The sequence below is a fragment of the Thunnus albacares genome, chromosome 5 (assembly GCF_914725855.1).
Source record: "Thunnus albacares chromosome 5, fThuAlb1.1, whole genome shotgun sequence".
NCBI classification, from domain to species: Eukaryota; Metazoa; Chordata; class Actinopteri; order Scombriformes; family Scombridae; genus Thunnus; species Thunnus albacares.
The window spans coordinates 23,160,982-23,187,987 of record NC_058110.1 but is presented as its reverse complement, the minus strand read 5'-3'; the positions used below and the strand labels follow the sequence as shown (position 1 = coordinate 23,187,987).

Sequence of the window (27,006 nt, the reverse complement as noted above, 5' to 3'; positions counted from 1 at the left end):
CAACTAAATGTAGCAAGCCGGGAAACAATATGTATGAAGGACTAGATAAATGAAGGCAGCACCGATGCAGAAAATTAATTCATAGGGATGTTAAGAGCAGAAAATTGCAGGTTGAGAGGGTGTGAGTGACAGATTCAGTGTTGCAACTGAGCATTTAGTTCAGTCTGGATTTACATCTGTACTTTTATTCAGAGAAGAAAAGATGCTCTATGACTTCATCTGTCAAGAACGTCTGTTAAACTGACAGCGTGTGGGAAGCTGCTTATTTGTCTGTTGAATGTTATTTTGTTAATTTATCTTAATATTTCAGCTCAAGACAGATTTATAAATGTTTTTGATGGTCATGTACATACGGTATTATTTACTTGACAAGACGGATGCTTAACTTAGAAAGTAAAAACTTTAATTTGCAAAGGCAGGAGCGTATTCACACAGGCAAACAAATGTATTTCTCTGTTATGTGCTGAAAGCTGTTCAGATATGATTGTAAGGCATGACTATGAAACTTTAACACAAAAAACAGCAAAAAGAGCACAGACCATTTGATCGTCACACATATTCCTCTTACAGAGGTTTACTAGCTAACATAAATACAATTCCTTGTCAACAATTTTTCTTCAATTACAAAAATATCCCATTTAAATCAAAGTCGTACTTTTATGTTTCAGCATTTCAATCAGTGCTACAGTAATCTCGTCCCGGAGATGTGGGCAGGTAAAAACAAACTGAAAAAAATGACATTTTTCAGAAAATGAGACCAGGTCACATTTGATTGCTTTTGCAATGAAGCAACACTGGATAAAAAAAATGAGTGACATTCACATTCCTTAACTGTTTCACATTGATGAATTAGGCAAGAGCTGCATGTACTTTGGCTCAAAAACACAGTAATGATGACTACTCAGGAAGTTTACTTCCCGCGTAAATGCCCAAGAAAAGAAAAAGACCAACCTTTTTCCCGGTTAGGATTCTGCACATTTGAAGGGTTCATAACCTATGAGGACGGTTTCATTGAACAAAATTTTCACAAAATGCTACAACATAAAGAGAATTTTCAACATTTTCAAGTTAAAGTTTGCTTTCTGTCATACAAGAATGTATTTCATCCTGAGTTACTAAATTTCACGTGACAAAAAATATGATAAGTAGCAAACAAGTAAATGTCAAACAAACACATAAAGAAGCCTTAGTGAAGCACAAACTAGTGGATTTGGTTTTTCTGCACTCTTCAAAACACTTCAAAGATGTCAGTTAATAACAGAGTGGTCTCGTATAAAACTATTTCACTCACAAACCACAAACACACATACAGTATATACCATATATAAACTTGTTTCCACACAAAAACGTACACACAAAGAAAATAGCCCTGTTATAATCTTGCAGCTCTTAACTGATCTGCTATTCTGAAAATTAAGTTTCTTTTAAGCATTTGTTCCAACACTTGAAGACAGTGAAACTGAGATTTTGCAGTCATATCCCAAAGCATTCATCCTGAGGGAGAGAGGCACATTCAATATGCGTTAATGGCCTGTGGTGTTCCACTTTTGAAGAATAGAGACCAGACAGAGGGCTTCATCAGGACTTGTAGTCTGGAGAATAAAGACGCAACCTGGGGCTGCTGTTTGGGTCCCTCCTGGGTATCGTGTGGTTGAAGGAGTTCGATACTGGAGAGTCTAAACCTGAAACAGAGCCAAATGTAGCACTGAGTAAAAAACTATAAACAAGGAAAGAGTGAAGCAGTTCAGTTGCCAAAGTAGCAGTTAAAGTTGGACAAATATGCAAGAATTTAAACAGGGAATATCACTTGGTATAAAGGTTACCATTAGAAAGCCTAATTGGTATTGGTAAGATGTATAAATCTCTCTGAACCTACTGTAGCAGCCAGAGCACAGGCTATAAATTGTGACACAGAGCAGCTTCATTCAAAATAAATTGGAGACTTGGGGACTGATACAATGCTTTTTTGCTCACCTGTACATCCAAATGAGCTTTAATTTATGATGGGAGAAGCAGCAGTTCTTCAAAAAATCTATTCTGACTGCCAGAAAATTGTCGTGGACATCGTCAGACACCTCCTCTATCTTTACTAATTAATTCTCAGTGGAGCTTTACAGCCTAATGGCGTCACCGATTTAGGGGTTGAACAAACTTTACTGATTAAAGACCAAAGTCAGATAGAGAACAAATATATAAAAAAAATTGAACTGATGTTTAGTGGTATATGCCTTTAAATGTATGCTTTAATGTTTTCTTTATAGCTGTAGCAGTACAGTGTCACAGTGACTGTGTCCTACCTGAGATGGATGGTGTACCCTGGATTAAAGTAGGGTGATAAGTTTGCTGCTGTGGAGAGAACCTTGTGTGGAGGACTGCAAGAGGAGAAAAACATTAAAAACACATCGTCACAGTGTTTGAAGAGCTCAATATCAAAAACAAGACAAACAAAGATTGGTATGACAGTACTTGACTTTTCAAGGAATATTTATGTTTTGTTATGTTACCAAAGACGAGCTGACCTAGCAGCTATTACAATGTTGGAAAGTTGACAAAAAGAAAAAACAGCATTTGTTTTAGCTGCCTTTGTCTCAATCAAAGTGAAAAACATTAGAAACTTAAACACAACTAACAAAACTAAAACCTCATTTAACAAAGAAAGAAACGGACACAAATTAACTAAAAAATTAACGTGCGGTGACCCACCGATGATGATGACAGCGGTACCAGCCAGCAGAGCAAACAGGGTGAAGAACATCATCTGGTAGCAGTTTATGAAGCTGTGCAGGGAGTGCCCCCCCTCCATATTAACAACTGGAGGAACAGCTGTTGGGAGAGAGCAGCGGATGAGATAACAGCCTGTCAAAACCTCTTCAAAGTGCTGAAAACATACAACACTAACAGATATTAGCTACTGCACCGGGGGATAACAACGCTTGTTATGACGGTAGTTAAATCTGAATGGAATGATGGTTATTGAAAATCTGCCATGTATATGTGCTTATTTCATACAGATGACAGAATATTATTGAACAAGCTTAAGTTGTTAAACTAATTGCAGTGAAATGGCTACATTCAGGTTCCCTTTTTTATATTTCATGACTAACTTTTAGGGCTGCCACTTCCTTTTGGAAATTCATGAATTACTATTCAAATGTGGGGAAAATTTAAATATTTATCTGTAATCATCTGTTTGAATTTAAAATCCTCAGTGTATAAATGCAACAGGTTGTGCCCTGTACTCCAGCGGGGGTGTTGCTAAAATTCTGTCTGACCCATTGCATGCCCTGTTGCCCTCGGAAAATTAGGCAATTGTTGTTATATTTGCTAATGCAAAATACAGAAAACTAGCCAGCGGTGCTGAACAGATAATCAAACCATCTGGGATGTAATCTATGAAAGCATTTTGGATTCACAGATGGAAAAATTATGAATAAAGTTAAGGCGGTTTTGCTCCAACTACCTTACAGTAACATTAGGTACTGGGAATGAATGGAACAATGATGATTTTACAATGTACTTCAGGATCAGCCTATGTGGGTTGTGTTCATTTTAATTAGAACAAATTACGTGCTAGTTGGAATTCGCAATGAAATTTTATGAGAAGGTGACAACCCTACTACCTTCCCTGTAACCTTACACATACAATACACTTAAAGCAACCTGACCTTGCGGCTCGAGGCACGGTGACTTGTCATTTGCACTGAAAGGATAACCGACCTTGTATGGCAGCGTTGGGATCAGCCACATGAATCAAAGAGACCGGGATGGCGAGGCTCTGGCCGGAGGAAGCACTGCTTATGGAAATAGAAGCAGAGGCTGCTGCCTGAAGGTCCACAGCGTTGATGATGTACTTTGAGAAACTGGGGAAGCCGTGGCTTGCCTCCTTCTCTTGGATAGCAATGATAGGAGAGGTAGACACCACCTACAGATATGGGAAAGTCTATTCAGTGCATGTCTTTGTTCTTACAAGGAGGTTTATTGAAACATGGGTCATAATAGCAGTAAAATGTTACATTTTATTACAGTTCAACCAGAAACAATGTTATTTCTTGCCTTCATGTCGGACAGGGCAGCAGACGGGCCGAAGACTGTGAGTTCAGCTGATGGGTGCAGGTTGGAGAGCAGCAGCTCAGTCTGGTCAGCGTAGAGGCCTGGCTCTATAGGCAGCGTGGTGCTGACCTGTTCCCCAGAGAAAACAGTGCCCTCCAGGCCTGCCTTCACCAGCAGGTTGGTCATGGATATGCTGAGTACACGACTCTGCTGGTCAGTCATTGGCTGCAAGGTCATGGAACATGTGTAGAGGCCTGTGGCAAGGATGGACAGAGGTAAAAGGGAAAGGGCAAGATAAATTATTGATGTGTGCATTTGGGACAAGAAAAAATGTCATCATGGCTTAATATTTCTGCTTTTCTGAGGATGACAACTTAAAAAATTCAATGTAGTGTCAAGCAATATATATTTCCACTCAGTTTTAATCTCTGAATTTGTGAGGAAAGGTCCTTCTCACTATCATATGCTCCCATTAAGACCTCAGTGGTATTCAGTTGAGTGGGTACAGCCTTGTGGATTCCCTCAGCGATAAGCAAACAACTGGGGTGAAGTCCCAAACCCCAAACACAATTAGACCAGTGCTTTCAAGCAACAGAGAGTCTCCTCAGCTCAATACATCACCCGGACAACTTTTATAGTCCCAGCTATATACATTCCATGGGCAATGCAGGTATTGATTATGCCCTTGTAAGCAGTATTTTCCTGCCCTTCGTGCAGAGCATACGCATAAACACTGTGCCTAGGCTGGGTTTAAAAGTATGTAGTAGTTTTATGTTGGATAACTGAATGCTTCTAATATCTAGAAAAACGATGTGAATGTCAAAACAATCAAACTCAGTGGCGCTAATTGAATGTTCATTAACATTTAAAAGGTGCAAACCATGATCCAAACCACTGGAAACTTGCTACTGTATGACTCCCAGATTAATTAACTTACATTAATCATCTAAATCAGTGGCTCCAAACCTGGTGGTCACAGTGAAATTAAACAAATAAGTAAGAAAACATATTTCACTGGCATTAAATTATATGAACTTTTTCTCTAGTTTTTGCTTTTTTCCTTATGAAGTACTGGATACATAAGGCCTCTAAAATCCTTCAAAAGAACAATCTTTCACTCTTTGGTGGAACTGCTCACAACTCATGTCAGGTGACCTGTGACGAGGAGTCGCATGTAGACATTGCTTTGTTTTAACGGGTCACAATCCAAAAAGGTTGGGAAACAATGATCTAAATCAAGGTTACATTAGTACAGTTTGTAAACACATAAGATCTGACACACCTGAACATAATGAAACAATTTAATAATTTGTCAAAAAGCACACAGTCTATATCTAACAGACTCACTGTGAAGCATTATATGATTTGTCTGAATTCAAATCAGCCTTACCGATGTTGGCGTCAAAGCTGGTGTGTGTTTTGAAGACGTCATGAGCAGGGAAATCAACAGCTTCACTAGTGAAGCTGAGATGGCAGCTGACAGACGTTTCCGGCTTTAACTGAGAAATAGCTTCAGTCTGGACGGGGGAGCAGGTTCCTGCAGGGTAAAGCACACCATCAATAAGATCAAATCTTTATGCTTCATTACACACTTAAGCTATTAAATTAAAAAAAATATATTATTAATTCTGACATTACTTTATTTATGTGTCTTCGGTTTTTTTATTAGGTCAGTTACAAAGAGGAACTAAACTAATGCTTCGCTAAAACTGAGTCAGCTCAGTACCAATGAGGTTGGTTCCTGCTTCTCTGGTAGTGAGATGGACTTTTGTTTCTTTGCCATTCCTGATCGGTGTAGCCTGCGCCATAGCTGCCGTTCTTGTTGCTGCTTCCACTACCACCTACAGAACCAAACAGGGAAAGGAAAACAGCCAATCAATCCCGAGAAGTTTCAGGAGTGCGCTTGGAATAGTCACATTATAATTTACATCCACAATTAATTGTTTGCATCAATCAAATCAGACTGTCAGGGAAAAAAAACAAAAACTAATTAAAACACAGTTGAGTGTTTCATATTACATTACTGCTACCTCTATCAATGTCTCCACTCACACTGATAAACAAAACACATATCTTCATTCAGTTCATTTCATTAAAATGCTTGTGAGCAGTGAGAGCACCTTTCTATTTAAGATAAAATACCCTGCACCAAATTTCATCAATTCTCACTCCACTAATAGGAAATATTCATATAAAATTGCAGGTTACATTCAGCAGGATCATGACTGGATAGAATACGGTGACACTAAGAGATAGCCAATTAATCCTCTCCATACTCCATCATCATGTATGAGAATCTCAACAGCAGTCATGTCATGCACACGTGCACACGTTAGGCAGAAACAATGTGTTACTGAGAGGTGATGATAGATACACCTTTTATTCTCATTATGATATATTGCTGAAGGATTGATGCAGTGTGATGCACTGGTGGAGAAGATCAAAATCTCTGGAGAACAGAGAGGTGTCGACAGTGGATATAAAGAAACCAAAGCGGTGTTCCCTTTGCATAATTAGAACACTCAATCTGTTTCTTGTAGCTCATTCATCACAGCCATGACTATCGGGAAAAAATATATATACCAGAGTACACTTCATGCTTCATCACTTAGTCAGTGAGTCTCTACTGTCTTAGCTGCAGCAGTCACTGCAGCTAAGATAGTAGTTGCTGTCTTAAGATAACATACTTCTCTATATGTTTTCAATGTGCCAGGTATCTCGTAATACACAGTAGCGGTCCCGGAGTCTCTGGCTACAGCGGCGCCACTTTTAGGGTCAATCTGAAGCACATTATTAGCAGAGGAGCTCCAAGTGCCCTGAACAGCTGCAGAAAAGGGAAGATAATGTTTGATTTTTAAAAATATGTACACTTTGCCAAACTAAAACTACTTCTAATGCACAAGGTAAAATATGTAGGGATCTCCTCAGCCAAGAGAAGAACTAAATGCCACTTAATCACAAGGAAGAAATAATTTAACTGCATAAATATTGTGGAAGGACACAAAAGCAGATAATACATTACTAGGCTGTCATCATTAAGGGCCAAATCTAAAGCCAACATTTTAATGCTTTTCTTTATCCTGTCTGTTCCAAATAGTGATTTTCTGATCTTTTTACACACAATAGAGTATGTCTGTTGCTTAAAGAGCACATAGAGCTCTCACCGTCTGGGCTTGTGAGCTGGGCAGTGAAGCAGATCACATCGCCCACCACTAGTCTGTGGGTTTCAGGTGGGTGGATAGCATGCTCCACAGGTATTGGAACATAGTCCGCCACGCCTGTGTTTTCATTGTCTGACACCGCAAGAAGGGTGAGGCCTACGTTGACTGTCCTCACTGTCAAAGTGTTGTTACTAGGCCCAATCCCCACCTGCACAAGGTCATCTCTGCAGGACAGAACAAAGGTACACGTTACATTATGGAATTATTATTTATTGCTAATAAACTAATCATAAAGTGGTATAGAGGTAACCAATATATTAACTATTGTGCTGGTTTATCTTTTTCTCTGGTCTCTTCTTTTAGAATTTACTTTTTTAATTTTGTACACTATAAAGAAAAAATAATCACTAAAGAAGCTAATGCCTGGGACACACTGGATGTGTGAACCTCAGCAGTGCGTGTACATGAACTAACAGAAAATGACACTATGAATTATCATTACATTTTCCTAATCCTTTCTGTTTTCTATCAAAACAAGGATGTTTATTTTAAGCATAGATGTATATTTTGGGAACACAAACAACATAAACATCAATACAAATATACTGTAAGAGAGAAAAATATAGTAAAGAACTTGGTAAACAGATAATTTGACCAATACTTTTAAAAATATAGAAGAAACTAAGCCATTAAGAGAGTTTTGAAAGACAATGTCATATTCCTCAGTTCAGTGTTTTATTTCCTGATGCAACACTTTTGCAATCAATTGTATTTATCGTTTTCTTTCTGCCTCCATCTCAATAGCATCTGTTCTGAACAAATACGGCTGAACTGCCGCCAGTTCAGATACCAGTAAAATCCAACCGCTTCCTTGGAGACTCAAAAGGATCTAATCACAGGACAGCCCTGTTAGTCCCAATACTATCAGCCCGTTACCACTCTGATTTTGATACTTTCCCCCTAAAATTGTCTGTCAGCACCTGGAGTACAAGGTAATAAAATCAATTTACTGTGCAGACAGATGAGGGAGTCCCTTGTTGGGAGCGCAGCAATGCACCTCCATGCCTAACACTCCCATTAATTTAGCTCACTCACTCAGATGGAAACAACTCCGTCTGAAATGAGGTTGAGGGAAGAGCCCCGTAAATTAATGTTGCAAACTCTAAGCAGAGCCGGCCATTAAACCCTTCCATGACCTCAACTACGCTTGTTGTACTGTACAAATATAAATGCACAGAGTCTGAACAAAGAGTCGAGTATTATTGGCATGTTTAGGAATTGTACAATGTATGACATCACTGGCCAAGCATAGAAAATACTGTGTTCAGGAGATATCTTGTGTGGATCTATATCATAAAATGTGAAATATATTCAAGTCAAGATCTAAAAATCAATACTACGTTACCATGTTTACGCTGCAACAATGTAGAGAACAATGATGGAAAACCGCATGCCAACGGAAATACATTTTCTGTTCAGCTGGTGAAAGAAAAGTAGTTTGTGACTTGAACTGACATGTTTGGAAGAATTTGAAATAGTGGGAGACATTAGGTCATACAAGGCCGGATGAGTTTGCACAAATGGACCACTCAAAGAGAGACCTTGGTTCTCTCTCTCTCTCTCTCTCTGTATATATATATATAGCCCAGAGCAGCAGGATAATAGCTTTTCAACCTTGGGGTACTAAACAAACTGCGAAACATATCCTCCTCCCTCCTCTGGCTGTCTAGAAGTCATGTTTCACTCACTGAATCAAACCGTTTATGAATGTATCAACTATGTTTGTGTAACTTTTTGTGCCACGCTGTACACTCGAAACATAATGAGGAGCCTTTAAGGACCCTTATACGTCGTGTGGTGCTTGACCTGTTAGTGGAAAAGGTGAGCTGGGAGTTGGAGGTGTGTAAGGCCTCTCCAGTGCTGGCATGAAAGTGGACGGTGAAGGTAAGCACTAAGCCCAGGGGGAAGGCTTTCAGGCTCTCTCTGGTGTGCGTATAGAGCACTGGACTGGTACTGAAGCGCACGTAGGACATAGGCACCACCTGAAGAATGAAGAAAAGAACCAGTGTTGCACTCATTAACTGCAGGAATAATGTCAGCTGTCATTTCAAGGGTCAGTGCTGCAGTTAACCATCACTGAGTGGCGATACAACAGCCTGCTGAGCATTAGCCAGTAGGAGATCAACAACAACAAATCAGGTAGCTCATGATTCAGAATGATGGGTATGGGACATGCCAAATATATTTATACAAAGAAAATGTAAGACCAACAGCAGAATATCTCTCATGTATTCTTGTTAGGGCCAAACACTGCTTTCACGTTTAACCATTACTTCGTTTTTTTAAATAAAAACCAGAAAAAGTCATCTCTTTTCATTACACGAGCTGTGTGTGTTCTATACAAAACCCAACTGAAAAATAAAAAAATTGCCTAGATGTACAGTAGATGAGAAAGTCCTATATGTGGACAAGTTGCTTGAACTAACATTCTCCAAACATCTACTGTTTGGGAGTCATTGTTTTCTAACTCCATAAGGCATCTTGTCATATTTTCTAATCAAAAACTACTAATAATTCAGTATTCAGTTAGGGATTTCACTGTAAATATCCAACGCATACTGCTTTTAAATCCCCAAAAATCTGTAACCGTTTTCATACAGTGGCTCTCAAACTGACCTTCACAGCAAGGATGAGAGTTTGATTGACACCAAAGGTCTCTTGTGAGGTGATCAGCAGAGAGGAGATGCCAGTGAGAGAGCCAGAAGAGATGAGGCCTTTATCATCAACTTGAGCAATAACAACCTGGTCAGGAACATCCAGCATCCGGTAGGAGAGTGCACCCACACCATCCCTATTACACACAGAAAAACACAATCACATCGAGGTGCTCTGAGTTATGTGCACGTTTCTGTTATTTTCCCCATTCTGGGACATTTGTGGGAAATATCTACATATTTTTCTCTGCACGTGCATTTAGAGAACAGCTTTATGGAGGCAAAAGACAAAAAAAAAACCCTCCACCCTGCTGGCAATCGTAACTCACCTGTTAGTTTGGAGTTTCAGGGCTGAGTTCGGAGCCATCAGTATCTCCCCAGCCTCTACTTCGGGATTAAGCATGTGCAGCTTGTCATAGACCTTGATCAAAGCAAAATGTTGAAACTCCAATTATTAGAGGGCTTTAATCATTCTTTGATGTTTTGGCACTAGTGACATGTCATAGTTTAATGCAGTTTGAAGCTTGATGCATTCAGCTCTAACTAATCTGCAGTCTTATCACTTGACAAAGTTTACAGCTTCAGATATTCCGATGCTCAGCAACTTCGGTGCTCTGCTGCCTTTAACACCAGCTTTCTTTCTATTTTGAAGAGGCAGCAGCGGGACATGATCACGATAAGCAAAGTAGTCCATAAAAGTGGTCTTTACTAAATATCTCCATACATTTACAACACCTGATCACATTGGTACTTAGAACACACAGATGTTTACAACCATGCTTTTTTTGGGTGGCATATCCCCCAAAAGGGAGTTGTACCTGGATCTGAATCTCATCACTGAGCTCCTTCAGATTGTCCACTAGCTGTCCAGCCATGGGGTCGCTAACTCTGAGCACCACTTTGAGTCCTGTCCGCCCTCTCGTCCTTCCGGTCACCCTCATGCCGAAGTTGTGCTCTGACTGGAGCTCCACGTTAGCCTGAAGGAGACAGGCACCATTATGAGAATGGCAAAAATAGCAGCAGCAAATTAAATAAAAAGGCAACAGTGATGAGGAAGCAGGGACGAGGCAGAGGTTGACAGGAAAGTAGAGACATGGCAGATGCTGGTTTTTAATCATACTGTAATGCAGGGACAGCACATCTTGTCAATCTGATAAAAAGATCGAAGGGACAACAGGAGCCAAAAATAGGAATGGTTCAGTAGCAGAAACGGCATGTGATATCAAATCTAAGAGCAGAAGCCCTGAGTGCAGGATACCTCACTGTGTCTTGACTGAACATCCAGGATGTCTCTCTTGGTGGTGGACCAGTGGAAGGTGAGACCAGGTACGGCGTTGCCAAAGGAGAAGGGTGTTTGACTAATGGTAAGACCCATCACATATACGGGCATCTAGAAAAGGAAACAAGATGAATCAAGGAAATCAGTGAGAATAATATCGAGCTTAGTGACTAATGAACTTTTTTCTTCCAGTTAAGCGCAAGTGTAAACGGTAATGCTTCGATTTGGGGACATTATTTATGCTGTAAACAATCGTACCTGTGCTCCTGTCTTTATTCTTGTGATAGGTGCTCTGATTCGAATGCCCGTCAAACGCACAACCTCAACTTCTACTTGATCCTGAGGACACAAAAGAGTAAGTTTCTCATCTGTGAAAGCTAAGCCAGCCATACACTAGTTCACTTCCTCTACACACACACACATACACATATATATATATATATATATATATATATATATTTACCTGAGACACAACGACTAGCTTCCCAGTCTCAGCATCAACAGCTTGGACCAGTCCAGTCACAGTGACATTACCAATAGTAACACCCCTGACATGACCCATGCCGTTAACAAAGGCGATCTTCTCATTGGAAATGGAAAAAAGGATATTGGACTGAGGCTGAGGGCCACCTTCAGATGTGATCTATAAAAGACAGCAGGAATGAAAAGGGAAGGAGCAGGAAAAGATGAAAAAAAACCCCCAAAAATATGAGTATCACTCTTACTTGAGTGATCTTGACAACAGACATTATAATCAATATTTTTTCAGGGTCTGACATTAATTTGCTGAAAGCTATTATCCTTTCTGTATTAAACTACTCAAGATTAGAAAAAAATGTAGATCCAACATAAATAATGTGTGGTGTCTGTATATTACAGAGTTTAATGTTCAGTAATTAGGAAGCTTCTTGGATAGCTGGTAAATGCTTTCTAATTAGAGCATGAGTTGAGCCAAATGAAAGGCGAGCTGGATGCTTAAACCGAGAGCAATTAGGCTAACGTCATCTTCCAGAAGAGTCCTGGCAGAGGGCTCTTTTGGAAGATAGAATAAGGACCAGATGAAGTCTTCTGGCAAGATAAACTGAAGCCAGCTGTTTCTAGAGAGAGTCCAAGCATCAATATTATACATACCTGCATCATTGCCCCAATTAACAGAGTCATTTTCCTTGGGATGAGTTTGAATGGTGGAAATACCTAGAATTTAAAAAAAAAAAAAAAAAAAAGTTACATCTTTGGCACAGCATGTGAAACATATGCAAGAGTCATAATTACATCTGACACTTTTAAAATTCACACACAAAAATTATACCTCGATTTGTTGAGGTGCAGACGCAATTTTTCTCCCATTTTTATCCATAACAACAGCTGACAGAGTGGTTTGACCAATAGAGGCACCTTTCACCACGAAAACTGCAGTATCCTCTTCTGTGGACTCCAATACAAATCTGCAGAGGAGACGTTTAGAAATTTCCATAAAACCTTACATGTTCTCACATATTTAACCCAAACAACAAGTTTCACATTACTTACTTTAGAGAGACTATTGCAGAAGCAGCGTTGAGTTTTAGATTCATGAAACGGAAATAGCTGGCTGGGAAAGGCTTCTTGTTATCATCCAAGACTCTGACATAAGCTTTTACAGATTTGCCAATCTCCACCTGTAATCCAGATGAATGACACACATAATTAGGGAAATACTCATTTTGGTTCACAGGCAGGGCCAACCTAATGACGGTAATTCAAGACAGGCTGAGTTTCATGAAAATTGGGAAGGAAAGAGCCAAAAGAGGACAACCATATTTAGTGCTTAGATGTCAGTGAGGCATTTAAAGAATGTGTGGTACTGATAATAGGGATCATCTAGTCAAGCAGTGCTTGGACCCTTGATGATGAGGGATTATGGGGCTTCAAACTGACCTTGTCAACCACTCTCACATAAACCTCCAGGATATCAGAAACATGTACTGTGGCCTTGGCAGGTGCTGGAAATGCCAGACAAAGATCATGAACCATCACGTTCACCACACCTGGGTGGACGGGAGTAACCTGGGCACACGAACACAACAAATCAAAGACATGTTTTCATTGGTAAAATCTCAGTTCTATGCATTTTTTATCTTTCCTGCACATCATTCAACTAAGAAAAATAACTATAGGGTCATTCCATGCCAACTCACCCAGAATTCAGAACTTTTCCTAGTTCATGTCATGGATTTTCCCAAAAAAAATTCATGTAAAAACTTCTATTTAATTCATAGGACCTTGCAAAATCCCGTAGCTCTACTCCAAATACTTTTTCAGTTCAAATTTGGCCCTCAGAGCTAAATTTTTTTTTGCAATTCTTAGTTTTCACTTTCTCACAACCGAATTTTGATTTTGTGTATTATTAATATAGTTCTATCCCATCTGGAAGTTATTTGGTCCTGCATAAAAAAATTGAGTGCCACAGATCTTGCTACATATAGCTTTTAAAGCTGAAAAACCCACCTTTAAAAGATATTGTCTGTATATTTTCCCAAGGACTATTTTAATTTCCTTGAAACTTTTTTTTTTAATGAGAAAGCGTTAATATTCATTGCAGATATATAAAAAATTTAAAGATGTTATAGTACTTCATCATTTAATAATTGTTTGAAAATAGCTAATTGTTTGTACTTTTCACTGGCTGTAATATTACATTCTGTGGTTTTATTTCATAGATGGATATTTGTACTATGTTGACTTCAAGGTTTTCTATCGCTGTGTGATACCTACTGAATCTGTTTTTCATTGGATTCAGGAAATTTGCAATTTAAAGCTTGTAATGGGTTGGTTTGTTGCATACTGGATGATGTCATCTTGTTCCATGTGTCTGGACAAAATATTAACTTTAGTTCCTTAGATCAATACACATATATTGTTTCACAGTTTCAAATCTTTCTGAACTGATTTCTGACATCATCAACTAGTATCATTAGAAAACAATAAAGCTAATCACACCTGAAACAGGTTTGGGTGGATTATTGCAAAATGGATTGGAAAATACCCATAAGTATACAAAAGAGTGCAATCATAATTAATTTCATCATTAAGCAGTTTGATGTGATCAAACTGAAACTTGTGACAGTTGGCTTCTTCTTCTAGGCTTTTCTAATAGAGCAGGTCTTCATGATCTCACTATCATATCAAACTATTTAATGATTATGTAGGAATTATGCAGGCCCAAATAACTTCTAGATACTATAGAACTATATTAATACTACACAGAATCAAAATTTGGTTGCAAGAAAGTGAAAAACTAGTGATATTAATTTTTGAAAATTAAAAATTCTTTAGTAACAACTATTCACATGAATACATGTTGCAAATTATCCCTGGGGTTTCTTGGATGTTCAGTACAAAATTTCAACCCAGTTCAGTGAAAAATGAATTGGTGGGGCTTAGAATATGCATACAAAGAATCACAAAAATAGTTTTCCACATGTCTTGAAAATCCAAGACTTGAACTAGGAGGTGAGTTGGTATAGAATGACCCTATAAGGTTTCTTGGAAATTATACAGAATGTTGTTCAGTCATCACAGTTCTATATTCCTCTGAGCTAATCCCTCACAAACACAGTCCAGATGTTCCTTCTTACCTGAGCTGTTCCTTGGGCCTCCTGGAATACCACGTCTGCTATCCCTTTAACACTGGTATTGACGTAAAAGTGCCCTGAACCCTCTCGCAGGGCCAGATTCGCCTGCAAGACAAAATCCAATCAATGCTTTGTGACAGTGCTGAAAATGATTAAATGAACAAAATAATTCCATATTTGGGGGTTATTTAGAAACCGTTCCAGTTCACTGTCATGTTTTTCTGACAGCCAGATGGCCTTGCATGTAACATTAAAAGGGACCTCTGACCACACTCACACCCAAAATCCTCTTACACAGGTCACTAGCTGTTATTTAACCCCAACACCTGCTAAACACTGCTCCTATATCACACAGGATTAGGAGAGGGAGGCCCATGGAGGGAGGAGAGCAAGACATACATGTTTCCAGGGAATTTGGGGCAAAAACATTAACATTTAAATCAATTGTATCAATAAAGAAATGTTTTTTTTTTGTTTGTTTTGCAATGAAGACTAAATAATTCCCTTTATAATGAAATATAAAATTGAATAACACTTTCTGAGTAAAACAAGCCATGAAAAGACAGTATGTATCAGTAATGCATATGTGAGACCACTGCACTGTTAAATGTATCTCTTACCCGCACATCTGGGTGGTTGTATATGGTTACTGTATCAGGAGAAACTTTCACATCTTCAACCAACAGGAGTTCCAGAGTAGCTGAGGCGGGAGTCAGAGTGTCATACTGTCCAGAGGAAGGAGAAGTGCTACAGTTACAAATGTAAATACAAGCTAGTATTCCCCCATAAGGAAGGCAAAAGCTAATCTATAGATTATAGATGAAAATAAAAGGTAATAAAAGCTTAAGCAGATCTGAAGGGCAACATTATATTAAGATGTTCAAAAGTGTCTGTAAAGCTACCATAATAGGAAATGCATCATGACAGCTTTGGGGGATAGTCAGCAATTGTTATCAGTTTACATGTGTTTTGAATAGGTGGGTGTTAAGACACAGCCATTGAATATCAGTCAGTGTTAGTGTTGAGACTGAGAGGAGACTGATCGCTCAGGTATCATCATCATCATCATCATCATCATTACTGGCACAATTCGACAGTTAAATGAAAAACAGACTGTTTGATACAGCTGCTTCTGCTTTCTAAGAGGAAGTGAAACTTTTTTTAAAAACATGTTGTATTGGTTGAGGCATTGTTTTCACTTACTGGACTTGGAACTTTGGCTGCTTCGAGATGTGAAAATTGGTAACCCCGAGCTATCACTTTAATGGCAGCAATCCCTGTCTGATGGTGCACAAGAACTTTTTGACGTCCTGCCACAGGAAAAAAAAAAAAAAAAAAAAGATTACACAAACAGCAATCAATACTTTTTGCCATCACTAATCTATAGAAATAGAAAGGAAAACACAACAGAAATGTATTCCCAGTAATAGTTGAATGGATAATTCTGTCCGCCTCCGCTGCCTAAGAATTATATCCTGCCAGATTTTTCTCTCCTGTTTTTTTCCTAATTACTTTCCAAATGTCTAAACAAAAGAGAAAAGCTAAGCCAACCACCCACTCTCTTAACAACAAAACAAAACACAAAGCATCAACAAAAGGTTTAAGGCAAGTTGCAATGTTGTACCGTGAAGTTTCATCTGTTTGTTGCCATCCTCTAACAGCAGAAGCTCCATGGGCACAGTGGATTCAATACTGGCCAGGGACGACTTGGTCGATTCCCACGATATGCTCAGAGAGCTGAAGTTGTCAAACTTTCTTCCTTGTTGATCAAAAGCAGCCAGGTCCAAAATGGGGTTACGGTAATTTGAAACAGGTACCTAAAAAAGGGTGTTTATGTGACGAATTCATTTTCCAAACATCATTAATCATTATCATCACTAAGATAAAACTAGTTTTTAATAATCTAACAGAAATTATAATTTGTTATTATTTTCAACAATCCTTTTGTTAGGCAGATGTTGCTTTCTTCAATGACAGGTGTCTTTTTTTGAACAAAGCTTGCTGTCTACTTTTTGAAAGCATTTTACAAACATCAAAATTACATTCTTCAGTGCTTTCAGCCAAGGATAAAAGCTAGGTATTCAATACAGAACAAATATTTATGTTACAAAACAAAATATATGCAGTAAAACACAGCAAGGAGCAGCTTGTTGACCCTGTGATATGAACACATACCACTTGTTTATTCTGCTGCAGAAGTGGACAGGTCAGGTCTAGCTGTGGGCTGGTGTACACTGGGACCAGGGTGAGGCGAGACGGAGGAGCACATACAAATTTCACCACTGCCGGCTCCACAGCAGGATAAGGATTAGTCACACTGGCCTTGTTCCCCACCATCACCTCCAGCACCTGAAGAATAAGATAATGACAACTCAGTAAAGAGCTGATGACAGATTTATATAGTTGTATTTCTTGTACTTTTCTAAACCATCACAATAATACACTTAGGATAGTCCTGTGTACACAGTGGTGATGTGAATATGCATAGGCAGATTATTTAGTCTGAGGCATGAATTGTTAATAGAAAAAATATGATTTCAGTAGATCCTACCTGCTCTCCAAGGGCCCTGCATGTTGCTCTGACCCAGTGCTGGTTATAGTTGTGAGATGAAGGGCTGATCAGAGTGAGGCTCACACTGGCCTCATCCTCAGCACGCAAATTGCAGAAGAACTTGGACGGCTCTAAAACCCAAGGCCGTGGCCCGCCCTCGAACAACATGTCTTTAGATGATCCCAGAGTCACCACCGCCACAGATACAGGGTCCATCGCCTGTCCAAAACAGTATTTTACAATGAAATGTATGAGTTCATACAGTTACAGCATAACACTTTTAGGAAGAAAGGCTTCCACTTTACAAAATGTCAACAGATTTTGGGGATTAAAATCTAATAACACAGAAAGTATGTCTGCAAAAAAGCAAAAGGGAAAGATACTTCAATTGAAAAATGAAACCAGGTGTTATTTTATATCAGCTTGGCAATTGTAGTGTTAAGAGGAAGTCAGATGCGGAAATGTTAAGCTGGAATACACAGTATCACACAGTAAAGAAATTGGGTCAATCTTTAGCTGCCAGGGCAACACAAGTGGAAAAACATCACAAAAATGTCAGCAATATTTTGAAGAATACTACTCATGATTAAAAAAAAAAAAACATCAAACAGCATGTCATAACCTGGATGTAATATTCAGGAAAACCACAACTTTCTGTGGTTCAGGAGTGATTCGATGTTTGATGATAGGAGGATTTGGTCACCTCATCATAACACATGTCACACTGTTGAATTTTGTATTCTTTCACAACAGTTGAAGTCAATTTCATTCCTGTGCAGTAGTAGCGTTGAGGCGTAGAAAACAAATCAGCGTAGCAAGTGTATAATGCATAATTAAAATGCATAGAGCACAGAGGAAACCCAAGAGGGGGAAAATTTAACACTAGATGATCATCGCAGTTCTGCCTTGGTTGTAAGGAGAGACTGTGTGTATGAATGCGCAGGGGTGTGCATGAGTGGGTTTGTTTCCTTAGAAGACAAAAGCTAATTGGTGCTTTGAGATGAGTTGAGAGAATAATAGAAAATCACAACAAAGAATTCAGGTAAAGTTCAAGATTACTACACCCTGCAGATGACTTGTAGCATTCAAAAAGAAAATGTGTAAGGTATGATATCAAATAAACAACTGAAAATTACCCAAAAGGAAATTAGCAGTTGGACATTTAGTTTTGAGGCCTTGAGAAATATCCATTATGTGTAAAAGAGGGCAAAATGATATGACTCAAAGTTCATGATGAGTAAGATCCCGGAAGGACGAGACCTTTGGACTCACCGTCAGAGGAAGATAGGCAGCAATGGTGATCTTGGCGCTGAGGTGAACGTTGCCGTGGGTGTAGCTGACAGAAAGCATAGTGTACCCAGGGGCCAGAGCCTTGGCTCTCACCCCACTGCAGTGTTGCTGGCCTGGAGCCAGTCTCCCTGGATGTGGAGGAAGCCAAAAGAGATGCAATTTGACAATGAACAAATAACCACAATTGTTCACACAGGCAAACTCATTTATCTTCCTATCTTAAACCACATTAAAGTACAGGGAGGTCTTATTATTTGTCCCAGCTCCCTCTGCTCTTCTAATTATTAATACAAGATTCCAAAATGAAAAACTTATAGACCTTGCAAACAGAGCAACTTTCAAGGATATAAAAGGTTGTAATGATGATCTGAAAGCCACAATTAAAAATGCTTCAGTGTTAAAGGGGACTGTGCCCATACAGGCCACTACAAGTGTATCCTATTGAATTTAGCCTTTATACTTCTAATATAAGCCTCAAACATTTATTGCAATCACAATCTAATTCTGCCTTGGACCTGGACTCACCGTCTAGCAGTTGGAAGACGCCATGGTTCTCCTCCTCAACTTGCAGGTCAAAGTGGGAGCAGTCACTTAACATGACACGCTCATCCTCCACCTCCTCCAGCAGGCCAAAAATCCTGAGTGGCAGATCGAGAACCGTGCCCACCTTGGCCTCTACCGCGCAAGGAGCGAAGTCCATCGCCACAGGTTCAACAACATATACCTGAGGGAAAAAACAATATCAAAGAGGTATCAAAAGTGTTAGTAAAATGAGTAGACTCAAGCTATAAGACTGCAACTTAGCTGTAATATATCATTACTTTTATGGCCATATAATGAAGTTAGATAGATTAATGATGTATCACAATTTTATGTTTTCACGATTGATAATAATGCAACTTTGGAAATTATCTGTCTTATTTTTAATTTTCCAGAATGACCTCCACAAGTCAATAAAATGCTTCCATTAAATATGACAACTAACAACCTTTATAAAAATTTAAGATGGAAGAAGCAGGATGAAACAAAAAAAATGCAGCAACAAGCAAAGTAAGAAAGAATGAACAGACCCAAAGAGCTGTTTGTGCTCTCCCGAATCTGAACATTGAAATTGTTTCAGTTCCTAAAAGCAAATTAATATGTTTTGCTTTTAAATACTCTGGTGCAAAAACCCATGATGCTGAACTATTAAAGCACTTTGTGTTTAACAATGTGTCAGTTTTCCATGTGAACTTACCTTCATCTGGCCAAAGTGTAGTGGGTTGCGTAAATCATGAGCATAAACTATGCTGACGCCAATGTCACTGACTGTTGTCATCACTCCTTTCACCGTCATTGTGGCTACAGCTGTATTGGAAGAAGACCAGCTGAAATTTCCGCTCCCTCCTGTCGCCTGTCACAAGCAACAGAGAACAGGAATCATAATGTGCTATAGAATTACACCTCTCATTTTTGATCTTATATCCAGACTCAGTGGTAAAATGACCTTAATTTAGAGTTTTGTAGCAATGTATGAATAAGAGTAACTGATAAAATCACTGTCTCATACAAAGGGCGTCATATGCTCGACATTTGACACTCTATGACCGATTAAAAGCCATTCAACCACAAAGTTTCTCATGCATTCTAATCAAGAATAATTACCGTTATTGTGTACTGATAAGCTCCAACCTTGGGCTGCCATGGAAATGTGAGAATGCTAGGACTAAGAACTATAGGGTTATAGATTTCGACATCCTGTTCATTGTGGACTGGATTGGCGAGTGCATGGACCTTTCCATTCTGAAACAGAGCAGAGGCCACAGGAAATGATCAAGCTCTCTCTACTGATGTGGAACAAAGGGGCAAAAGGTTAATGCAATAATGATGATCCAGCTGAAATGCACAATTAAAGAGATGCAATTAAACTCACTTCGTCCACAACGGCTCTTAGGGTAGCATTAATGAGAGTTAGGCCTTCTTTGAGTGCTTTGACACGATGATATGATCCATTCAGAGAAGATTCCAGGATTTCAAAGTACTTCACAGGAAAACCAGTGCCAATACGGACATTCTGCCAAATCAGAATAAACAGCACAGACATTTTAACTACTGTCTACAGTATGTATCGCCATACGTATAGATATATAAATAACATACAATAAGGTAATCTTTTAAGGTTACGTATCATGTGTATTTCGACTTGTCTATACTTTCAAAGTTTCAAGGGTGACCATTTTCTCACTAATGGTTTGAAATATTGGCTAATAAAACTAAAAGGATGGTGCAGGAAGGTTCAGCCTTCTCTAATGTCTCTTAGATGTGTTTCAGGCTGCATTGCATTAAAAATGACCAACATCTTTTTTATGATGAAATGTAAAATAACAGACTTAATTTTACAAAAATGCAATGGTTAGCTTCCACAATCATTGTCAAAATAGGAAAATGTAAGTTCTATAATGTTAGTCATTTTATTGAGGTGTACTTACATCAGAGAGGTAAATTTTGTTGCCGGATTTATCAAATACTTCAATGAGGATATCATACACTCTGCCTGTTTCGAGAACCCAACTGTCTCCTGGATGGATTTTAAAACCTAAACAAGAGAAAAGAGATTAACTATATACCACTGACAGTACTGACATTATGAAATGTTTTTCATTATGCTTTTAGCGGTAAGAGCAAGAGACAGACCTAGGTAGCCTGGTTCAACCACATACAGAGTGCTGTTGGGCAGGCGAAACACTCCTTGCATTCGAAGGCCTAAATAGAAGCTGCTAAGGAAAATTAAATCAGGCACACTCATTAACAATTAGAGCTATAAATTTGATTGCTTCAGACTTGATGTATCTTGATGTAAACAACACCTTCATCGCTGCAGTTCAATAACACAAATTACCAGACTATATATAACAGTTGAAGTTGAAGTAATGGCAAAGTACACTATATTAGACCATTATAAAAACTGCTTCAGACTCCAAGTGAGATTTTTCAGAAGGATACTCTTATGGTCCAGCACCACATTGATGTGTCCCAGTTGACCAGCCGTGACTGTGGAGATGCTTTGATCCAGACTGGCTACAGCAACGTCTGGGTTTCCATTAGGGCCAACCACACTGTTCTGGAGGTGCAGCTCATACTGATCACAAGGCATAGAGAGCTCTTGACAAACATAAGACAAACACAAATTAGCTTAAGAGCTGGCATGTCAGCACTACACAGAGCTTTGAAACTCAAAAGGAAATGGCACACACTCTGTTCTGAGTGACATCAAAGACTCAACCAAACAAATTTACTTATATTTTAGGGAGCTAACTAAACATGCTTGAACATTATGGGGCTATAGTACTACTGTGCTAGATAAAGCTTCAGAAACAGTAGCTATGGCCAAAATAAAATGACTAAACAGAGTCAGACCTGTGATCGTGCCCTGTCTTATCTTCAGGACTTTGTATCGGATGGAAGTTCCCGCCAGTAAGTAGACATCATGTGCCGGACTCAGCAGGATGTTCTCTAAAATCAGCAGTCTCACCTCAGCTGCACCCACATCCTGTGGCACAGATACCATAGTTACAGAGCAACATAGCAACATAGCTTCAGCTTCCTGCTTCACCAACCAGAGTGAAGTGGCTGCAGTGAGGCCACATATCAACCCAACAAATTTGAAAACTGCACACGGTTATAAATTATTACTGAAACTAACTCTTTTTTTGCTCTTTGTTGAAAAATAACTTGTTGGTAAATAAAAGGTTAGCCTGATGACAAGAAAGGTGGGCTACAAATTATTTAACAAGACAGAAATACAAATTAACTGTCACTACTATTATGCCATCGTTTGCTTTTTATAGAGGTCTACATCTCAGGATATTAGCCATCACACAGGGCACATTTTAACCAGAGTTTATTGTACTCTTCTGATTTACTAGCTTTTAAAAACATAGCAGAAGAACCTTGAAGTTGTCTGTGACTAATAATAAAATATATTTAAGCTTTATGCTAATGTGAAAAACCAAGAAATATATCTTAGGTACCGTTTAACATCTTACCTTATACAGTGACTCTTGTATTTTGGCCTTCAATTTAGCATGTCCTGTTTTCAGTCCTGAAACCAAAATAATATCGCCCTGTTTCCCAACACGCTCCATCTCAGATATGTATCCAGGGGGGGTGTATGTGGACTCAGAGAACTTCAGTACCCTTGAGGAGAGAAAAGGCACACAACTCAAAATAAAATGCTCCCTTGCATCTGATGTCAATTATGATCAATCAAGAGGAAGAGGAAACAAGAGGCAACATAAAAATATCATACTAATTTGGCAAAAAAAACAGGATCATTGCATCAGTGGTTTTATGATAAGATCAGCATATCAGCTTAAGTTGTGTAATTTTGTCCACATTTACTTTTGGTTTACTATCAGATAGCAGACAGCTCAGGGGAGTTTGAGCAGCAGTATTAACACAGGGAGGCCTACCGTAATGAATTGTAAGAATCAGAGAATCCATTCACATCTACATCTTTCACTAAGGTCCAGTCGAACACTAGACCTGCGAGGGTGCTGAAGGTGTTTCCTGCAACATAAAACAAGGCAAGAGTCAGACATGTTACTTCTTTAAACCACAAACCTGAAATCTAAGATCCTTGTGTTACAAGGCTTAGGTCACTATGCTTAAGCATATAATGGATGCTGAGCACAACTGTCTGAAAGCTCCTGACAATCGAATTAGCTAGAACAAAACCAATAGGCATTTCATTACAGGATAGTTGCTATCCTTGTGCAGTCTACCGCATCTGAGGAATCTAAAATGCACTTTTAGGCCAAAGCAAACAAAAACAAAATACCAGGCCCTGGAGCCATCATCAGAAAGAATCAGACTGTAGCTACAGCTCATTAAACTAAGTGTGTCTGCCCTAAATGGAACTAGTCTAACAGAACAAACACAGCCACCTCACAGTAGTAGCCTGAGGGGAAAGAAAACACTGCCTAGAGCCAGCTCAGTCTCTCTGAGAAATCTTTAGGGCAACAAATAAACAGTCTAACATGGACTCTTTGTAATAAGAAAAAAGTGTAGAGTATATAGAGTCACAAGTATTGTTGGACAATGTAAATTATTCTCAATATTAGGGACTATTATCAGTAACACCAACAATTTACATTGAGAATCACATTATCGTGTGATAAGTCAGTGTATGACACCTTCAGAGTCCAGTGCATGAATTGTGAGTGCCAGTGGTGAGTCCTCAAGATGTAGCTCTCTGGTAGTGGACACAATCTGGATCTCACTGATGATGTCCACAATGGCATCACAGCGCAGAACCTGCCCTGTAACTGCAAATGGAAGAGGAGGGGAAAAAACCCATCACATAAACTGCTCATACCGTACCGTAACCTGATTTTGGACATTCAAGGAGAAGCTCAGAAATAATTGGATTGGCTTTTAAAGGTAAAGTAACATTGAGGCACAAAATATAACATGTATGGAAATGACTATGCAGATTGAAAGCTATAAAGTCTCCCCTGCTCCTGCCAGAATTGCTCTAGTGTTATCAATCGAGTCAAATGATGTGGCTTTTCTGTGCTGCTAAGAGGGCTGTTGTACACGTGATAGATTATATTAGATTATGTTTTTGTAAACCCTAAACAGATTAAGCAAATGAGACCACATTCAAAGTCAGTGACTATGGCCTGAACAAAAATAGTCTTTCCCCATTTTTAGGTGGGTTTTCTTGTTTTGTTTTTTGAAAGAGACATTTGAGACATATATAGAAGGGCCAATGTGTCTGATTTTCTGATTACAAAGCAAATGCTTCTCATTCGTGACAATCTAACAGCAGCATAGACAACAGATGACACAGGATTTCCTAATAACAAAGACGGAAGAATGTATTGCACAAGAGAATGAAAATTTGTATGTTTTTGTCCATTACATTTGCTACTCTGAAGTGAACAGAGCACATTTTACATACTGAACTAATTTCTATATCAACTGCATTTCGAACAGTGCACATTTCAGGGTTCCCATTCTTTTCAGATTATTTTCAAGATTTATATTGCCATACAGTTGGTATAACAGACTAATATCACACTGTATAATACTATACTCAATACAGTATACTGTATACCCTATATACACTACCATAAATCTCTGTGAAATCAGAACACTTAACAGGCTAGAGTAACGTGACAGGCCAGAAACAATGCAATGTACAGCATGGAAAAAATGAACAAACGCTCTGGTACAGTTTCATAACTTTGAGTACTAACACTCATCATCACACTGCAAAATGTGCCGTTTTGTACTATGATGATGCAAGATGCAGGATGGAAAATCAACTGAATGCTGTACAGAGGCTGATGTGAAAACCGTATCTTATATCCATCAATTACTGCTGGGCTGCATGTGCAAGCCGAATTATTTACCTAATGTGCATGTGAAGCAGATTTATCTGAGTAATTAATACAATAAGTAAGTAATTCATGGAGCAACAAACTAAAGAAACTATGCATAGATTCACATCCTAACTCCAGCAAAAAAAAAGAACAGCACTTGAATGAGACACTTTATAAAAAAATAAAAAAAATGTTTTTAAAAAAGCACTGTATTTACCAACATCTTCAGCCAGAATGATGCTGGTCAGTCTAGAGGGCTGGGTGGAGAGAGCCTGGAGAACAGCTTTGCTGGAGCAGCCTCTGCCACTCTCTTCATCCACAGCTTGGATGCTTGCTACCTCTGGTCTGGTGGAAGACCTGGAAGAATATGACCAGAATAAATAGGTCAAGTACAGAATTTAAGTAGTAGCTATACAGATCTTCACTACTGTAACAGCTTATTTTGACTTGTTAACACTGAAAGAAATATTTCATGTGGAATAACATTTTCATATATGGGAAAAGGTGAAAAGATCAATGTCTACTTCAAAGGGTTTAGCTGTTTTATGCCCTCCACAAATTGCCATGACCTGACTACAGTGCATACAGTCTAGTTGCTGCCATGTGGCCTCACATGCCCTATGCAATATGACACTACTTCACAAGACATGCATCCGCTTGAGGCAGACTCACCATCTGTAACAGCCTTCAGTAGCTTCCAAAGTGAAGTTAATCCTTGTACTCCTGGCGAGCGGCAGCAACACTTTAGGTATATTTAGTTTCGCGGAGCCGTTAACTTCAGTAACGGTTATTATTAATGTTAGCAATAGCAACACTGATAATTTTAACGGAATCATTTCCGCTGAGAGATAGCGGGGATTTACTGACAGTTGAACTAACGGTCGAATGAATGAAAGCTAAGTTTCTGTCCTAGTTAAACTTCTTCCGTCCCATTAAGTTATCTATTAGTGTAATAGTTTTGGAGTTGTAGTTCTCAGACGGGCTATTAGCTGAGCTAACATCACTACTGAACCTGTTCCTCAACTCCAACACACTGCCTTCCTCCTCAGTGCCAGTTTGAGTCAATGGCAGAGGCAGGCAGCCCCATGGTGATAATAACAGTTACAATGTCCTCTGGTCCTCAGATTCTTCGTTTCCTTTATCCTCGAAAATACCGCGAAACATACAGCGAGTCTTAATTCAAATTTCACAGTTTAATATTGACACATACAGTTAACAAACGATAGCTTAAATTGCGCATGTTTTGTACAAATACCCGCCATTGGACTTCCAGTGTGCATGCCGGGAGTGAGGAAACGTCACAGACGAGAGTGCAACAGCGGCGATGACGCTGTTTCTTAAAGGTACAGTTTGATTTTAATTTCTGATTGAACTGAACATTTTATCAAGCCCACACGGCAAGGCTGAACCACAGAGAGTGTGCTGAACTACCAACCGGGCAAAGCGAACAGCTTTTTTAACTAGTAGGTAGCAACATTGAAGGCAGTGAAATTTGGCTTATTTGAGCTCAAGCTCAAATTAAAGTATAGAATAAATATTTACGATAATATTTTTTTAAAAAAGAGAGAGAGGAGAATATGTATGTCTGTGTGTGTGTGTGTGTATGTATATGTAATACATATACATATATACATATATATACACACACGTATGTATGTATGTATGTATGTATGTATGTATGTGTATATGTGTATATATGTATATGTATACATACATACATACATACATACATACATACATACATACATACATACATATACATATACATACATATACATACACACACACACACACACACACACACACACACACACACACACACACACACACACACACATATATATATATATATATATATATATATACACACACACACACACCAGATACCTATATATATATATATACCAATACTGGATATTTGGGGCTGATGCCTATATCATTATTAGGAGTAAAAAAATTCCAATATCGATATATTGGCC

General features: G+C 38.8%; 1 protein-coding gene across 1 annotated transcript; it reads right to left on the bottom strand.

The window, feature by feature from the left end:
* Positions 1–381: 381 nt before the first annotated feature.
* nup210 (nucleoporin 210) lies at positions 382–26,330 on the bottom strand. Its single transcript, XM_044351786.1, has 40 exons — positions 25,700–26,330; positions 25,245–25,384; positions 23,834–23,965; positions 23,111–23,207; positions 22,685–22,835; positions 22,056–22,188; positions 21,642–21,800; positions 21,333–21,401; positions 21,128–21,234; positions 20,572–20,712; positions 20,304–20,441; positions 19,897–20,052; positions 19,185–19,383; positions 18,642–18,787; positions 17,370–17,588; positions 16,994–17,167; positions 16,443–16,635; positions 16,022–16,128; positions 15,439–15,543; positions 14,822–14,923; positions 13,122–13,250; positions 12,735–12,862; positions 12,514–12,649; positions 12,336–12,398; positions 11,668–11,847; positions 11,463–11,543; positions 11,184–11,315; positions 10,744–10,902; positions 10,255–10,346; positions 9,888–10,062; positions 9,078–9,253; positions 7,215–7,435; positions 6,738–6,874; positions 5,777–5,891; positions 5,441–5,587; positions 4,054–4,304; positions 3,718–3,922; positions 2,704–2,823; positions 2,298–2,372; positions 382–1,682 (listed from the first exon to the last, which is right to left on the bottom strand). Exons 1-40 carry the CDS (start codon positions 25,861–25,863, stop codon positions 1,579–1,581), a joined length of 5,658 nt encoding a protein of 1,885 aa, XP_044207721.1. The 5' UTR covers positions 25,864–26,330; the 3' UTR covers positions 382–1,578.
* Positions 26,331–27,006: the final 676 nt, after the last annotated feature.

Coding starts and splice junctions, on each gene's coding strand:
- nup210 (XM_044351786.1), bottom strand. CDS start 25,863: ATGATTCCGTTAAAATTATCAGTGTTGCTATTGCTAACATTAATAATA. Junction 11,316..11,462: donor GAATAAAGACAGGAGCACAG/GTACGATTGTTT, acceptor TTCCTTTTCTAG/ATGCCCGTATATGTGATGGG. Junction 5,588..5,776: donor AGCAGGAACCAACCTCATTG/GTACTGAGCTGA, acceptor TTTACCCTGCAG/GAACCTGCTCCCCCGTCCAG.